The 19,442-nt window shown below is 42.0% G+C and overlaps 1 protein-coding gene across 1 annotated transcript in view; it reads left to right on the top strand.

Annotated features, from left to right (window-relative positions):
• LOC133397957 (carbohydrate sulfotransferase 8-like) overlaps window positions 1–19,442 on the top strand; it is a 266,959-nt gene that overhangs the window by 48,568 nt on the left and 198,949 nt on the right. Inside the window, exon 2 of the mRNA XM_061669440.1 lies at window positions 16,260–16,423. Coding sequence (XP_061525424.1) covers window positions 16,264–16,423 — 160 coding nt within the window. The 5' untranslated portion in view covers window positions 16,260–16,263. The remainder of the gene's footprint in view (window positions 1–16,259; window positions 16,424–19,442) is intronic.

Here is a 19,442-nt window from a genome sequence, read left to right as displayed (position 1 = left end):
GCTAATTATGACTATAGTCATATTAAAGTATTCACATTGATGACAGTGAGGAGCAAATCAATGCACTGTCCTGACTAAAGAAGCTTTATTTTCACAATGGTGACATTCAAATAGAAATGATCATTTATTAAAAATATCAGCCCTGCACGCCAGTTTCACCGATCAATGAACACTAAATTCAGTGAACATGTCTATCATAACAGGATGCACAAAAAAGTTTCACGAACCCACGTGCAATAATTTAAAAAGTTGGCCATTTTGGTTTGAAGCATCCACTTCCAGGTGTCTTATTTGTAGGAAATCCTGCTCGGGAATTCTCCCAAGTGATCTGTAATCGGAAGCAGGTATCCTAGACAGATGGGTGATGCTAAATTAGAAGCTTTTTTGCTTACGCCATCTAATGTGGGCAGAGCACATGACGTGGAAGTTTGAGCTGGCATCCAAACTCTAAGGGTGGATCACTGCCACGTATGTTATGCAACACCTTTTTTAAGGCCAAATACGGATGCTTCCCATGAGTATTGCACCGCAATTAATGATTCAACAAGCATTTCTGTTTGTTTGTTTTATTAACATCAGCCAAAGCTCTGAGGGGAAAATATTCAAGTCAGCAAGAACCCTCTTCTGTTAGTTCTATGGTTTGCACACTGTATGCAGCCATAAACTCTATTATTAGCATTTGTAGGAATGACATACTTTAGGCCTAATTCAGCTGCAGTCATTGGCATCAAGGGTCCAATCTGATATGAGAGTGTTTGTGACACAATCGTGTTATCACAACTTCTCTTATGATTTCACGAGAATAGAAATAATGTGGACATTACCAGAAAGAAATGTGACATGCATCATGACACTTTAAAAGTGGCAGGACACACAGAATTTGGTGTTAATCACATTGTGTTGGGGTCAACACAGAAGTCCTCGCCGCTTAAAACCCTGCCCGTCTGCAATTTTCCACTTTGTCACTCAGGTGTGATGTGCCGGTGTTAATTGCACACTGATTGAATGCATCTGCGCGGGGAGAATCGGCGTTCACTTTAATTACATTACAATCACTTTGATGGTGCTGGGTGGTTTCTCTCAGGGTGCAACGCTTCGTTGAGCTGGAATCACACCATCAAGGCAGAAGCAATCAGAATTACAAACAACTTTTTACGATTAGACTATAGTTTAAAAAAGGTCAGCACAGTGAGCTCGTGGTCCCTCACAGTTGAGAGGTTCCAGGTTCGAATCTCTGCGTGGGTTTTCTTCTTGTACTTCAGCTTCCTCCCACATTCCTAAGACATGGCTTTAGGTTCATTGTAGACTCTAAAGTGTCCGTAGGTGTGAATGTGAGTGTCAATGGTTGTTTGTCTATATGTGCGCTGGAAATGGCTGGTGACCAGTCAAGGGTGTACCCCATTTCTCTTACAAAAGTCAGCTGCGATAGGCTCCAGCTCTCCCATGACCCTAGTGTGGGTATGTGGTATTGAAACTGGTTGGATGGATGGATAACTTATACATTTATCAAGATTGAAATGTATCTAATTCTGAATGTATTACAATCAGCGGTACAGCTATAAGGTTCAACAAATGATATGAGAGCGATATGAGAGTCCAATAAATTCAACCCAGTCTCACGAACGGTGTCAGAAAAGTTGGCTAATGATGGTACAGTCGGACTATGTAGAAACCCAAACTGGACTGCAGTTGAAGAATACATACATACATACAGCGCACACATGTTGTTTTCCAAAGTAAAAGCAGATGTTTGCAAATGTCTTAGTTTGATTAAACAAAGATAATCAGTCTGCTTCCATGGAGGACTGAAGAAATCTGAGGAAAAATACTAAAGGCAACATGTCTAGTGAAAAGGTACATCAAAAATGAAATACACTGAAGTGCTACTTTTGTGAACAGGAACATAGTCAATGATAATTATAATGAAACAAAAAACCTACAAACTAAAGAACAAGATTCACAAAAAAATAATGTAGATAAGATATTTTTTAAATATCCAGTTACAGCTAAAATCTTTTGAGGAAAGTGCAACATCAACAGTTTGTCTTATTTTCAGGGAAGTGTTTTTTCTTCTTTTTAGGCTTTCTCGGAAAGACATTAATTGTTTGCCCTCTTTTTAAGAGTGCAACATAAATAGGTTGTCTTCATTTAAGGGAAGTGTACCATCACTAGTTTTTCTGTTTTAGGAAAGTGAAACATCAACAAAATGTCTTCATTTTGGGAAAGCTATTCTTCTTTTTAGGAAATGAAGGATGCATGAGCTAATGGCATTCTTTATAGTTTTGGCTCCATCTGAAAAGATATTCACATAGCCACGTTGCCATTTCAAAGTTTGACATAATGCCAACGCATATTGCTAGCCATGACGTCCACTTACCACAAGCTGAGCTGCAGTTTGTTTGCTTACGGACCAGTACACGGATTTCCTAACCCCTATCTAATACATCCCATGTGGGTATGTCTCTGTTCCATACCAAAAAAATCAGAGTCCAGATGCATGTACCGTTATATCCCTCGTGTGTAAATAGCTGTACATAGGTAATTAAAGTATGACGCCAACTCAAAAGGCTTGAGATGAGCTTGCTTATTCAAAGCCTTTGAGTATTGTCACCTCGGCCTAGTTTCTCCACTGCGATGCACTTAGCAACTCATTAAATGTTCATCTTTAGCAGAACACATCCGATGGATTATTCAAGTATCTTCTCAAAACCTTGACCTGCTTGCAATTCACCGCCTGGACGGCGAAGGAATCAATAGTTCTGTGCTGAGCCAACTCACTTTCACTTTATTATTATTTGTTTAATTCAATGACGCAAGGCTTGGCACTGCGATCACAAATCTTTTGTTAGCCGTCATGGCCCTCAAAGAATGTTTTAATTCTTGATTCAGTGTGCTTTTTATCATATCTACACTAAATGTGGAGTCTGCAATCATCTAGATTCTATTAGAATATGCCTGTCTTTGTCACGTTAGGTGGAAATTCTAGAAATGGTCCCTTCCCACACGTCATCTTCAGTAATTGCCGTGTGGTTATATATCTGTTTATTCCCATTAAGTGGCAACTGGCGAAATGATTGAGCATGAATAATACAATGTGCATATGCTCGTGCGTTACAAAGCGTGCCATGGACTTTTTTGGCTGTGGATTATTTCTGGTTGTTGTGTTTATTTCTATTGTGCAAGATGGCAGTTCCCCTCCTTGAGCCGGCACCTTGTCGTGGTGGAGGTTGTTTGTGTGTCCCAGTGATCCTAGGAGCTAAGTTGTCTGGGGCATTATGCCCCTGGCAGAGTCACCCATGACAAACAGGTCCTAGGTGAGGGACCAGACAAAGCACGGCTCAAAGACCCCTAATGATGACGACAAACAATTGACTTCGTTTTCCCTTGCCTGGACGCGGGTCACCGGGGCCCCCCACTGGAGCCAGGCCTGGTGGTGGGGCTCGAAGGCGAGCGCTTGGTGACCAAACAGCAGTTCAGAGTACCCACCCCTTTTGGAGTCCTTGGAAGGGGTGCTGGAGAGGGCTCCCGCTGGGGACTCCATCGTCCTGCTGGGGGACTTCAATGCTCACGTGGGCAATGACAGTGAGACCTGGAAGGGCTTGATTGGGAGGAACGGCCCCCCCGATTGCGGCCGCATGTCTTGGACACTCGGGTGAAGAGAGGGGCGGAGCTGTCAACTGATCACCACCTGGTGGTGAGTTGGCTCCGATGGTGGGGGAAGATGCCGGACCGACGTGGCAGACCCAAACGTATTGTGAGGGTCTGCTGGGAACGTCTGGCAGAATCCCCTGTCAGAAGGAGTTTCAACTCCCACCTCCGACAGAACTTTGCTCATGTTCCGGGGGAGGCGGGGGACATAGAGTCCGAGTGAACCATGTTCCTCGCCTCCTTTGCTGAGGCGGCCGACCGGAGCTGTGGCTGTAAGGTGGTCGTTGCATGTCGTGGCGGCAATCCCCGAACTCGTTGGTGGACACCAACGGTGAGGGATGCCGTCAAGCTGAAGAAGGAGTCCTATCGGGCCTTTTTGGCCTGTGGGACGCCTGAGGCAGCTGATGGGTACTGGCTGGCCAAGCGGAATGCAGATCTGGTGGTCGCTGAAGCAAAAACTCTGGTATGGGAGGAGTTCGGTGAGGCCATGAAGAAAGACTTTCGGACGGCTTCGAGGAAATTCTGGGTGTCCCTGCTAAAGCTACTGCCTCCGCGACCCGACCCCACACGATAAGCGGTAGAAAATGGATGGAAGATGGCAGTTTATCATGAATAATTTGGCAAGAAGATGACACGTACATGCTTTTGCCTAAGCATGTCCCAATGGTTTTGACTGTGGATTTCTCGTCTTGTTATTTCAACTGTGAAATGTGGCAGTTATCATGAGTATCTGGGAAGAAGGTGTGCGCCCATGTGCACCTTTGCCCCTTTTTTTTTTTTTTTTAAATTTACTTGCAGTATTACTAGTTGTGAGGTTTATTTTTATATTCTACAACATTGTACAATCTGATAAATGACTGAAGAAACATACATTGCCCATGCACGTGTCGATGCAGGCACGAGTATTCTGTGGACTTTGGTTGACTTGATTATTTCTAGTAGTTTTCTTTATTTCTATTGTGCATGGTGTAAATTCTCATCAACAACTGGCACAAGGGGGAAACGTACAGTACGTTGCCTACATTTTTGTCTATGAATGACCAAGCCTTTTGTGGACATTTTTTTGACTGTGGGTTATTTCTAGTCATTGTGCGATCCCATAGTCATGGTCATGTCCAACAAAAACTCTGTTGCCAAATGATGTTAAACCTGAGATACTTTGGGGCTGAACTTATTAGATTTCTAGCACCATCCAAAATATGACTATACCTTTTTTTTTATAGGTTTAAAAACTGTCAGGTTGGGCCTTTGATCACCGTGACGACTGCAGAAACAACTCACTGCCACCGATTAAGACAAATCAACGCCACTTTGAACACGAGCCCACGCTTTGCTCGTCCTATTCTCCAGCATGTCGTCATTAATTAATAAAGCATGCCTGGAAGTGGCTTTCATCTCTTTTATTAGCTTGGTGCCGTTGTTTCCACCGACGCTGGGAACAGAGTGGTAATGGAAATGATCCCAACATGCTGCGTCACGGAGGGGGAAGCAGTTGCCCCAACATTTTAAGTTGTGTGTTCTCAGGTGCCTAATGTGCGTCATATGCAGACATAAACCTTTATTTATTTTATTCTAAACAAAAGACTTGTATTTTCTATTAACATAAACTTTGCCCAAATTCTCTTCTGGGTTTTAACTATTATTTCAGAGAAAAAATAACTCTTAAGTTTTTTTTATTTTTATTTTTTTTTATTTAACAATTTAATGATGCAGCCACTTTGTTTATTTATCAATTAAATTTATTTATTTACATTAAATTATTTTTATTAATGTATTGTTTTTTTATTGAATAATAAACAATGTGATTTATCCATCCATCCATCCATTCTATGTAAAGCTTAATGCAGTCACACAGGACTAGGTTTGAGAGGGGATGGATGGAGAGAAAAGGGAGAACAGACCAAGACAACAAAACATCAGTGTAACAGCAATTGACAACAGCACTGGCGGATCTGTGGGGTGGCAAGGGGTGACAGCTGCCACCCCCACCAAATGTCTTGCCACCCCAGTTGCCACCCCTACTGTTGGCAAATAATCTATTAATAATAAATTACTAAATTCAAAATGTGATGATAAATGTTCGTGATACAGTCTTCATATTTCCTGTAAACATTTTAATCACCGTGTTTAGTATTCACTCCCCACACGACTTTTTGAAATTCAATGAAGAATTAAACATCTGACCGAAGAATATGGAATGAATCCGACAGATACGCTTAGAAACCAACTTCAAAAGGCAAAACATCAATTATACATCATATCAAAAAGAAGAATTTCTACAACAGTTAAGATACACTAACTTTCAGTACAATAATAAATCGGGCAAATTTCTAGCAAACCAACTTCAGCGCAATAAAAAAAAAAAAAAAAAATTAATTACATCCATTCAAGATTCAAACGGCAACTGTACGCAGTCACCGCTGGAAATAAATTAAATATATTAAAATTATCATAGCAGCTTATATGCATCTTCGAACAACCCAGATCAAAAACAAAATGAAACTTTTATTAATGATCTAAACATTCCTCAATTAAACACAGGAACTAAAGAGAGTCATGATGCTCTTTTAACCATCACAGAATTACATAGTGCATTAAGAAACATGCAATTCTGGTCAATGCTAACGCCTCTATTTTTCAGAAAAGTCAAGGAGATTAAAGATAAAGGTCAAATTAGTAGCCATATGAACACAGCTGCAATCAAATGACCACTAAAACCAGGCAGGGGGGGCTGCCCTACCCTCCACCCCATCCGCACGGACCACTCCAGATTTTAATGCACTACACCAATCGTCCACGGGGATAGGCCAATGACACTAAAACACAGAAAACGTCCAGAAAATCCAAAATCTTGGGGTGATCTTTCTAATATTTTCAGAGGTTGAAATGGGTATAATTAGAGATGTCAAAATAATAATCTTTTTTTTTTGTTTTCTTTTGCCAAGTATGTCCAAAACATAAGAAATTTGTTGGCGTACGACAACGGACACCTACTGTGACAAAGTATAATTTTAGGACATAAGAACTCCGGGTACTCTGGTTTCCTCCCACATCCCAAAAACACGCGTGGTATGTTGATTGAAGACTCTAAATTGCCTGTAGGTGGGAATGGTTGTTTGTTTTCATGTGCCCTGCAATTGGCTGGCGACCAGTTCAGGGTGTAGCCCGCCTCACGCCCGAAGATAGCTGGGATAGGCTCCAGCACTCCCGCGACCCTTGTGAGGAGAAGCGGTACGGAAAATGAATGAATGTTCGGTAGCGTCTACCTGAGGGAAGGGGATGGAACAAGTCCTCAAGAGTGGGTAGGTGGGTACCGACGATTTTATGGGCAGTCCTGACTGTCCGTTGCAGTCAGTTTGTGTTTTTTTGTCGAAGCACCAAATGGGACTGTAATGGATGAACACAGGACTGATTCAATAACTGCTGTGTCGAACTGCCTCAACAGCTCCTGTGGCAGGCCGTGCTTCCTCAGAACCCGCAGGAAGTACATCCTCTGCTGGGCCTTTTTGAGGATAGAGTTGATGTTGGTCTCCCGCTTCAGGTTCTGAGAGACTGTAATTCCCAGGAACTAGAAGGTGTCGACGGTTGACACAGGGCAGTTGGACAGCGTGAGGGGCAGCTGTGGCAAAGGATGCTTCCTGAAGTTAACAATCATCTCTACAGTCTTGAGAGTGTTCAGCTCCAGGTTGTGTTGGCCCCACCAGAGCTCCAACCGCTCCACTTCCTGTCGATTCGCAGACTCCACATACATTTTGGTAACGATTGATCGCAGTTGTCGGACATTAAACAACGTTAAATGTTTTCGACTGTCGCTCGTCCGCTTCACCGCTGAGAAAAGAAGTTAAGTGCATTTTACCTGTACCATCAGTCTGACCATGGACAGTGGGGTAACCCATAATTAGTTTTAGTTTTCTCTATGTTTAAAATGTTCTAGTGGACTGTCAAGTGTGCCAACTTTAAGTGAAATGTGTTTAGCAGTATTTCTAGCTATTTGGTGTTTACAGGTATAACATTATCTAGCTTACATCGAGGCTGTTTGCTGCTGAGCTAGCTGCGTGCCTAATCTATATGTAGCGGACATGGGACGCAAAAGATGCCACACGGCACTACCGCCGCTCCCCGCCGAGGTAGACGAGAGAGGCTGGCGAGACGCAACGTCACATGCAGACTCTAATCAAATCAATGCCATAAACCATCAAAAACAAGACACAGACATTTGCTTTGCCATGCCGACGCTAAGTGAATCACGGCTGCCTGGCGCTTCAAAGCGGGGACCCAAGGATGCTGAGTTCGCCCCCGGACGCTAAGTTAATTAACTCCCTGCCAGTCGAAGGAGCGCACCAACAAAGGTGCCTCCGCTCTGTTGAGTACCACCACTTGGGAGTTGGAACAGGCAACAGCGACACCCACGGGCGACGGAACGACACTACAGACATGGGTTCATAAGACTGTCTGTGACTCGACTGTGAGTTCATATTTTAAGGACTTTACATGAACGCCACTAGTGACTGCTATTGCTGCAAACTTTGTCTAACGTCGAATATGTTGTTGACTGAACCAGATGAAATGTTTCACCCCACACCACAAATGTCCCATGTAAAATAGTAATGTTCACCACACAACATTTGAAACATTAATTACAGGTATGAAAGAGGATGAGCATGGAACATTGCAGGGTGAGGAAATTGTCTCGTTATCTTAAATCCAATAATTATTTTATTCCACTGGTTTTAAGACACAAAATAATCCTAAAATGGAAAAATTATGCCAAGAGGCAGTCCAGCCACTCTGTGTTCGCGAAGGTGATAAAAAAGGAAGGGGGGGTAAACCCCCCCTCTTTGTCCCACTCCAGCCATAAAAGGGGCCGGAGCCGGGACCAGTTGCGAAGGTTTTGGGAGTTTTGGTGGAGAAGTCTTCCTTCTGTCTCACCCCGACCAACTCGGTGACGACGGGGCCAGGCAGGAGGCCCACCTCACCCAAGGTGGCAAGGACGCAACACGCCCGCTCCGAACGTCTTGCAAACAGAGACACCTGAAAGATGTCCTGCCTGGGAACTCGTTGGCTTTCTTCTCCTCCTTTTTTTCCTTTCTCCCTTCCGTCGAATCTACCTGTTCCCGGTGCGGACCGCGCCGGCCGAACACTCGGGAGCCTAACTCGCCTGCCTCAAACGTGTTCCAGACACGTAACTCCAACATTTCGGTCTACTAAAAGTACAGATTAGTGCATATTTGGGTTTAAATTAACGAGAACAGGAGTCCTCAGCTAAATGCATTCGCTACAAGCCCATTCTGCTAATCTCATGTCACAAATCCCTTCCTTTGCTAATGTTCGTCTGTACCTTGTTTGTTTTGTGTTTGTCTGTGTTTTATCCTGTAGAAACCTGTTTTTATTATTACATTTTCTATAAAATTCCCCACTTGCATCATTGTTTTGTGTTTTTGGGTTCGGAACGAAACCTCTGGAAAGTCTACAACTCAAAGTTTCTAAAGTGTAGCCACCTTCCGATAAGAGACTGATTAAAAAGGTTTGTCGTCATTTCGCCTCAAGTTAAACTTGTAAAAATATGACGTGGTGACCCTCATATATATCAAATATCTTGATTTATAACGCTGTAATTTAAAATTACGATAACCCGGAAGGGACGCAGGCGCCGCTTCCGACTCATCGTTTTCTTCTAAATTAAGCACAATTCTTATTTCATTCATAATCGCTACATATACTAAACTATATTCTGAAAGCATTATGTCGTATGGCAAGTTTCAAATACTGGTATAACATGAAAAATTGACATTTATTTAGCGAGAGAGTGCATTTTCTCACTACCACGGAGTTTGTCAGAGGAAGGTTAAAAAATGCGTAACATTCCTGCTTGACATTCCATGACGAATTGCTATCTCCTAAGGTTATATTACGAAAAAATTATTTAGTATAACAAACAAAAATGACGTGTGGAGACAATTGATGAGACAAAATAACATTGGAAGACTGTTCGTTCCTCTTTGTTCGTCTCCTCTTAAGTAACGACAGTGTGGTGGTTCTGTCTTTTGATTTGAAAGTCAGCAAGGAAGTACTGCATTTGGTAGTAATATAACAATGAACATAACCATGCTGCAAAATGTTATATCTGACAAATCCCATCTGATTTGGACAATAAAGAAATTATTTGTGAAAAAGAGCCTTAACGCCTCTCAAATCCTGTAAAATAAATTTGTGCCACCGCTAATTTCACCCCCACGTACTCCATTTGATCGAGCCATCAGTGTCATTAAAAGTGGGTTAAATGCGATTGCTGAGAGTGGGACTGGCCAGAGGGAGCAGTTTAGCAGGTCAAATAAGATTTCAAATATACACTTTGCTAATCCGGCACTATTAATTTACTGTCTTTAATCCCTCCCTCCTCAGGTTTATCAATCATACATATGACTGACATGATTAATTTATGCACATACCATAATTCTGATGAATTGCATGTCCTGTGTGTTTTTTTACTCGGCAACAAACTATATTTGACATGCCACACTATGAGGCAGTAGAACCATGCAATGAAAAAAAAATAACGGTAATGATTTTTAAATAAAGCTAATAATTTATCAGACATAAAAATATCACCAAAAGGAAATTGCATGTATTATTTTTATTTAAGTAATATTGAATTTATTATTATTTATTTTTTAAATAATACTTAATATTTAGGTATCACTGGTTAGCCTATTAAGGAGTAAAAGCCCAAAATAAATTATATATGGCGGAACGGTGGATGACTGGTTAGGACAACTACCTCACAGTATTGAGGACTGGGGTTCAAATCCCGGCCCCGCCTGTGTGGAGTATGCATGTTCTCCTCGTGCCTGCGTGGGTTTTCTCCAGGCACTCCGGTTTCCTCCCACATCCCAAAAACATGCATGGGAGGTTGATCGAAGAAACTAAATTACCCGTAGGTGCGAATGCTTGTTTGTTTATACAGTATGGTCCCTGCAATTAGCTGGCGACCAGTTCAGGGTGTACCCCGCCTCTCACCCAGAGATAGCTGGGATAGGCTCCAGCACGCCCGCGACCCTAGTAAGGATAAGCGGTACAGAAAATGGATGGATGGATTCTATTATCAGCATTTGTGGCTGAAATGTTTTACGACTTGTTACAACCACATTTCTGCTCTCTATGATAGGCTCCCCACCCCTGCTTTATTCGAATATCTGTTTATTTTGTCATTTAATCATCTTAACCGGCACCATTTGATGGGAAAACTGTTGCATGTTTAACAGCTGAAGTATGTCACACCTGCCATTGGACACTCATTGAATATTTAAAGTGTTTCTTTTTTGTTGTTGTTTTTAGCACAGGATGCTGCGTGACAGTCATGTTCTTAACACGTCACGGAAACGGTGCATTTGATATCGCACTTGAGTAGTCACGCTCATTTGCATATTCATAGCGGGACGACAGCCAGTGTGTGTACTCCTGTTGTTCCAGCTGGAATAATATTTGAACGACTCTACTTTTATTTATTTTTTGGGGATTCATTTTTTTTTTGGGGGGGGGGGGGGGGGGGGGGGGGGAGGGTATAAGCAGCTCAAATTTGTCCCAGTTCATGGATTATTAAATAGACTAAGAGTTTTTTTTTTATTTTAGTGCAAGTTTAGACAAATATGTGCCAGTTGGAGCAGAGAGAAGCTGCTCTTGTTCATCTCGGAGAGGTAAAATATTCTCCCCAAGCTAAAGTGATCGTTTGCGATGCTCAAATTACGCCACATCTGCAAGAGACTTACAACAACAACAAAATGCACAGTGGCATGTAGTTTAAAAAATGAACTGAAAGGCAATTATTGTCCTATACACAAGGCAAATCTATAGTTCTTTAAAGAGGCAAAGAAAAAATTATAAGCAAGACTGAATGAAAAGAGAAAAATAAAACAAGTACACACAAAAACTAAAGGGTATCGTTAATTTGTGTAAATTTTCAGCATTAACTTAAAATGCACAATAACTTTTCCAGATGAACTTAATTTTACCTCTTTTTTTTTACCTTCTGTAAATGCACAAGTCCAACTGTTGAATGTGTCAGTACTCTTTGCACAACTCGCTATTCTCTAATAAGGATTTGAATGGCAAAATTTGACAGGTGTCTGATCAATAAAAGTTTCATATATGGCGGCACGGTGATGGACTGGTTCGAGCGTCTGCCTCACAGTTCTGAGGACTGGGGTTCAGTACCCGGCCCCCCCTGTGTGGAGTTTGCATGTTCTCCCCGTGCCTGCGTGGGTTTTCTCCGGGCACTCCGGTTTCCTCCCACATCCCAAAAACATGCATGGTAGGTTAATTGACAACTCTAAATTGCCCGTAGGTGTGACTGTGAGTGTGAATGGTTGTTTTTGCCCTGCGATTGGCTGGCAACCAGTTCAGGGTGTAACCGCCTCCTGCCCGATGATAGCTGGGATAGGCTCCAGCACGCCCGCGACCCGAGTGAGGAGAAGCGGCTCAGAAAATGGATGGATGTATATATATATTATATATATATATATATATATATATATATATATATATATATTATATGATGATGGAGTTGGCAAAGTTAGCTTGAAATCTGTACTCAAAATTGTGGGTACGACTCAATGTTATGTTTTTTTGTTTTTTTTAAACTTCTTCCTGCTCCGATTTCTTTTTGTTTGTGTTTTTCCTCTATTTTATAACCTACCTTGTGTTGATTTGTTTTGTGAGAAAAGATGATTGGAGATATACAGCAACTGTTTTGAATTAAGAAAATGGTCACGGAACAAATTGCTGTAACATTACAAAGGATTCGCGTTCTTATTTGTAGACGGGGGGGGGGGGGGACACACACACACCCGTGAAGACACGGAACAACTACCCAATGGCCAGGCTAAGGCACCCTCTCACATGCATGTTAGTCAACTGATGTAGGGAGTTGCTGAGGAAGGACGAGTTTATTCCAGCCCCCCCCCCCCCCCCCCCCGCAAGGGAAGCCTGAACTGAATAACTAGATAAATTTTTTTTAATGGAGATCCACCCCTATATATTACATATGACGATTTCAAATTTTTTTACAGATTTTTGGAAAGGTGTGACACGGTGGAGAGTGGTTAGCACATCGGCCTCACAGTTCTGAGGACCGGGGTTCAAATCCCAGCCCCGCCTGTGTGGAGTTTGCATGTTCTCCCCCTGCCTGCGTGGGTTTTCTCCGGGCACTCCGGTTTCCTCCCACATCCCAAAAAACATGCACATTAATTGAAAACTCTAAATTGCCCATAGGTGTGAATGTGAGTGTGCCTGGTTGTTTGTTTATATGTGCCCTGCAATTGGCTGGCGACCAGTTCAGGGTGTACCCCACCTCTCGCCCAGAGATAGGCTCAAGCACGCCCGCGACCCTAGTGAGGATAACTGAAACGAAAGATGAATGAATGAATGAATGAATGAATTAATTAATGAATGCATTTTTGGAAAGAACCATGGAAGTTGACGCAAATGATTTGCTTTTGCCAGCCACATAAAATGATGTGGTGGGCCAAATGTGTCTTGCGTTTGACATCTGTGATTTTCACAAAAGTAGTACTTTACCGCCATCTTGTGGCGTCTATAGGCAATTACATAAAACAATTGTTTTAACGAGTAATCACAGATTTCCGCTCTTCGTGGCAGGCTTGATCCTTAATAATATCTAATATAATGCATATGTACGATATGTACCTTCACATTTTCACACAAAAGCGGACAATAACAGCTTCACTAACAGTAGAGTAGTGTTTCCTGGCCTTGACCTGTTGGACACCTCGGATATCTTTGGCATCGGGAGATGGAATCTAAAATACATAAAGAACAAGCACATAAATAAGTAATTACTGTCCATTAATTATGGCACATGTTACGAATTGTAACTTATTTCTTGGACATCCCATCATAATAATTACTGAGTATGACTTAGCATAGTAATCTATAGCCACTAACTGTTCAAGGTGCAGGACAAGCCCCTGGTAACCTCACAGGAAGTGGTCCAGGGCACGCAATAGGTCTCTTACTCATTGGGTCCCACCAATTCTGATGGGCACCAATGACGTGTGCCCGAGAGCCTGGGAGCTGTTTCTCAGATTCGGCCTGTCAAGTGGACTGTTGTGATAAAAGGTCTCGAGCTCAACAAGGAGGTCCTCTACTTTCAGGAACATCACTTTTGAACGCATGGCATCAGAAAAGCTTAGTTCAGGGCGGTGTGCCATGCAATGGATGCCAGTGATAAATGCCCTGTTGCCCTTCAGTTTGCTAATGACACCATTTTTGGCTGAAGTCATTACTGAAGCTTCATCAGTTCCCAGAGTGACCAGCTTGCTCCACCAGTCATCCCTCACTTCATCCATGATGGCGCTGATGGCTTTGCTTATGTATGATGTTCCTGCCTTCTCCACTGGGTTGATGCCAATACATTTTGATTCACTTTTTGCCTGGTGAATGAATCTGACATAAAGTAACTCCACTTTCACAGAACGGTCTGTGGAGGAGAAATTATTTTGGGTGGTTTTTAGATTATCTTTGATTTTGTTTCTCTCCACCTCTGCTGTAGTGCATAAACACGAAACTTTTCATTCCTGTACGTTGACCCCACAGCAATTCCTTTTTGTTCATCGAAACTGCAAAAACAAACAACAGTAATGTAATTCATTAAAAACAAATGTCATATATAATCATGTCATCCAATGTAACTGGTAGTTTGGCCTTTTTCCTGAACATTCACATGACACCCCTGAATGTAGTGACAGACATTTCAAAGAAGCAAAGTTTTACTTACTCGCACATCTACTCGAAGTGGGAAAATGGCCTCGCCTTCTTGCCAATGACAGAAGCGATATTTTCATTTTCGAGCTTGTTTGCACCGACATCGTCATTATCGCCATCACTGAGTCAAAGAGAGGTTCGGATTGAGCCCGGGACACGGGCTCACAGGCACTATGGAATTTACTTGATTCATGTTCACAGATGCTCTCCAGCTTCATAGCTTTATTGCCTATCACAAATGAGTTCTTTCTGTTCTTCTCTTTAGCATACTGACGGTACAAGGAACAGGTCATTAGCATAGCGCCGGAATCATGTGTAGTCAGTTTCTTACGCTGCCGCCATTTCCAAACCGCCTCTTTTCACTGAACTTTCTGTTTGTGGCTGTCTGTGCCGTCTTCCGCAAATGCGTGCTGCAAACCGAAGGAGCATATATCGCCCTGAGCCACAACATACAAGCGTTGCGTTGCTAAGTAGAGTACAATGGATCAGGAATGACGTACAACATTCACTATCATTATAAATTGTGGGATTTTGACTTGTTGGGTCGAATCGAGGCCAGTTAATAGTCACACCACAAACGAACCACACTGAGTCAGTTTGGAAGCCCTCTGAGATTCACTCGCAAAATGGAAAATGCACTCGCATTTGGCACCTGGTGAGTGTTAATTTTAGACCCTGCTTCCTACACTTCAAACCTACACTAACTATCAACCTTAATGCAAACCATGTTGCAATGAGAACGGCCACCAGAGCTCACGTTAATGTGAACATTTCTCTTATGTGCAAAGTTGAACTGTTAGAAAGCTTGGATTTAGTCAACTTGAATGTATAAATTCCCGCGGTGTGTTCAAAATGCAGCTTGAAACCCTATAACTATAATCACACTTTGTTAAAAAAATTGCTATTCTGTGTATTTAGTAGTCGGATGGCAATGAAACACTCTTGATGGAAGTTTGTTGTGTAAGATGGCATCTACGTCCATTTCTGCCCCACTGTTACATAACTACGCTGTCTGAAACACTCATATCAAAACCAAAAGGTAGGCAGAGCTGCATTGAATTGTGTTGTGTAGATTCATGCGTATTATGTGCATATTAGTGTTACCTTCTGTTGTGATAAGCGGCACATACCTGATTGCTCAGTGAAGTTGTGGTTTACAATGTGTCGGCTGCATGCGCCACATGCAGAGATCCGCTTCACTAATTGACTCGTTTAATTCAGCTGTGATCGGTGGTAATTGGTGATGAAGTGCTGCCTCCACGATTGAAAATACAAGACATTCGTTGTCTTTTTAGGAGCTTGTGTGTGAGTTGCCGTTTGAAGTAGATGTAGTAGATGGGGACCTCAAAGTGCAGCCAATCCTAGTTCTATCCCTTGTCGTCATAGTAGCAGAATCCATTCTTGCCTTTGGGCCAGCAGTAGGGGGCGGGATGGGGGCTGGGATGGGGGCTGGCTCACAGAGACACTCCTCAAAATTGGACCATTTCAGCAAGACTAAGAAAACGAGTAACTGTGGTCTTTGGGATGTTTTGATAAATGCATATGACGAGACACCTGGGAGTTCTATGTGGCCTTTAAATTGTATGATTAGAATATTTTAAGGAGTTGGCACTTGTAGGTCTTTTTTGTATGTGTTGCAGGTGCGTTTAAAGGCGATGAGAGCGCTTTTGTGATTAATGGAGGTCCCCCAGGCCCCCATCTGATAGTGCTCATTCTAATAATACATTTGACCTAACCAAAATGAGCATGTATATATATTTTGTACGTAAAAAAGTAGGCCCCTCTTGACACTTTTACTAATTCTGCTCTTTTTTTGTGCATTCTTTCTCCAGAATCATGCCGTGGATGAAGTGGAGGATGACGCTGGACTCCCTGTGTGGACGGACGAGGAGGCTGCACTGCTTCTTCTGGATCATCCTGCTGTTCGCTGCCGGAAGTCTGTTTCTCTTCATCCAAAAGCTCGACCAGTCGGAAATGGTGCCCCGACAAGGAGCTGGTGAGTTTTCCCCCCACTTGATGGAAAAAAACAAAAAAAAACAAAAAAAAACAATGAAGTCTGACGGCTGCTTGGCTTTCACGGCCCACAAATGTCACAGATTGTTAGTTCTGCTATTAAAACCTCTGATGTCAATCAGTGCCTCATTCATCATTTGCTTGAGCAGAGAAAACTACATATAAACGACATACTACAAGTACATACAGATAATAATACTAATAATACTATAGTAATAATACTAATAAAATCTACATATGGATAATAATACTATTAATCCCACAAACACAACAAATACATGACTTAATACATAACTGCATTATTTCTCAATTAATAAAAAGTATTAAATATATTACTCAATGCAACTTTATAGATTTTACATTCAAAATAAACAAACAATAAATAATAATGCAAAAAGTATTTGATGTTTTTATGACTACACTTATGATACTAATGCATAACACTGTATTAATACGGACACAAAATAATTTTCAGCAAACTATTTTAATCTCAATACAGTAATTTATAAAATGTGGCCATCTACAAACGTATTTATATAAAATAATCAAGTAATTATTGGGGGGGGGGGGGGTGTCAATGGGTCCCTGCGGCCTCCGCCGGGTGGCCAGTGGTCTGGGCGTCTCGGTGGGGCTGGCGAACGGCCCTGGGTCCCTCGGTGTGGGACGTGCCCCGTCCACCGGGCTGCTCTCGGGTGGACCCCTGGGCCCGATCGCGCCCCTCGATTGATTGGGTTGGCTCCAACAGCCTCCGCGGTGCAGGAACAGCAATTACAGGACACTCCTGTCAGTATTTGTGAATGCGAAACGGTGTCAATTCACTTGCATGAGTCCGCAGGCACACACCCCTGGAACTCTTTCGCTGGGTGTGGGGCCACACACTTATTGCGACAAATCACTCATGAATATGCGAATTGCTTGTGTATCCCCTCACTCACACTCTCGTCCTATAGACTTTTATGATTTAGTTGTACAGCCGGGTTCACGACCTTTGTTCTGCATGCTTCTTCTCCTGTCCTTATTCTGTCCTATCCTTCACTCACAGGGTGTAGCACTACAGCCCCATGCAACACTCATATTTCATTCATACTTTTGTCTTCGTTTCTCTCTCCCCTCTAGAAACTTTGTTCTGTTCGACTGATCGATTCGGATTAGTTAGTTATAGTCAGTTATAATACTAAGAAACCACAGCCGCAGCTTAAAAACTCCACTGTGACACAGTAAAACTGTTCCGCCATAAAAGGGATACAAATCCTCCATTCTGCTTGACCTAACAGCCGAACAGGACAGAAAAAAACCCCAAAAAAACGTCAATAATAGTAATTGTAATCTTTTTTTAACACATACATTTTATAGATATATATATTTAAATGAAATTATTTTAATGAGAATTCACATCTAAAGAAAGACAATTAGCTCCCACATTTATTCAGTACTAAGAACAAGAAATCATACTTTTTCAGGAATGGAAAAAAAAAAAAAAAAGCTGAAAAAAATTACACAAGTGCGGCGTTCTATAAAAATGGATCGATTTTAAAAAAGTAACAACACATTGTAATTACGACTTATTTATTTTTTGGTACCTTGAGCTTTTGTCTATTGAAATGAATGCACACAGATCTAAAACCACTTGGCACTGACAAGCAACCACATATACATGCTGTAATATATATTCACACGTACTGTATATGAGAGGGAATCATGCGTTTATTCGAAGTTGAGACAATGCACACACGCACACACCCACACACAAAACAATGTGTTTGTATAGTCAGTTGGTTTTTTTCGTCGTATGGTGTACTCAGCTGTAATATGGCCTGCTCACCAGATCTGTCGTTCTTTTTAACGTTCCATCCGGGTGTCGCTGAGGTGAGAGTTACCATGGCAATAGCGGGAGTTCATACATGTCAAGCCTTTGTGCTCATGCGGGGACGGCAGGTGCAGCTAGTATTAGGACTTTGAAGCCACGATGATAGAAAAACAATATTGTGGCTTTGGAAATGTGGAACCACTGATCTCATGTTGATTATGTAGCTGACCAGAATAAATGAACAACAAAAACAACTATTAAGTCTCGTATGTCCATTTACACACTCTACACACAAATGCAAAACATAACAGGCCCAAATTTGATTGCTCACAGCAAACAGATGTGGAAGCTGATCTACTAACCTGGCGCACCCAGGATTGTATTTGCAAAACAGGCGTTATTGCCGCGTGGTTCTTTTTGCGTGGTCTGGGAGGAATATATGTAAATATATCAATTTTAGCATGCGCAATGTGATTCATCAATCCTGAGATGAATTGCAACGGCTCATTTTGTGTCTTTGAATAACGCGTCTGAAAGGTGGTGCAAAGCACCAGTCAAACTAGTGCCGGGGTAGCGCAAGCAAAATGAGAGGCGGCAGGGCAAACTTGTCGTCTCATGTAAACATTTTTGAAATGCCAACAAAAATGATCGCAACATATTGTCTATTCAGCAATATAACTTGGGCGCTTCTGAATAATCTCAGGGCTGACCTGAATCCAGTCACAAGAAGGAGTCATGCCATATCACCGATGACAATACTCCTTTCAGCTGTGTATTTCTGTGCGTCTGGGTCATTTCAGCGCACTGTGACAATTGGTGCTGATCTCTCCCACAGCAGTTTTTCAGGTTTGCAATCTCTCATGTTTCAAATACATTGTTATGCACTATTGGCAGGCACATCCAATTGCAACACACTCGGGGAGAGTTAAATAATAAAAATAAAATGGCAGTCTCCACAACTTTTACACCTGTCAATGACTCACTTTTCTATTAGTTAAAAACACTAAATCTTTTCTTTGGTTTAAAAATAGCCTCTGAAAACAAGGTTACAGTATATTATATTATTCAATACCATTTTAAATGAGTTTGACATACCGCCAAAAGCATATGACTAGCCATGACATCTGCGAGCCAGAGGCTGAGCTGCAGTGTATTTGTTTACACAGCAAACTAGTGACTAGAGCGCGAGGTAGTT

Source organism: Phycodurus eques, chromosome 2, assembly GCF_024500275.1.
Source record: "Phycodurus eques isolate BA_2022a chromosome 2, UOR_Pequ_1.1, whole genome shotgun sequence".
NCBI lineage: Eukaryota > Metazoa > Chordata > Actinopteri > Syngnathiformes > Syngnathidae > Phycodurus > Phycodurus eques.
Note: the sequence above shows the minus strand (reverse complement) of the source record. Positions and strands in the feature narration are given on the sequence as shown.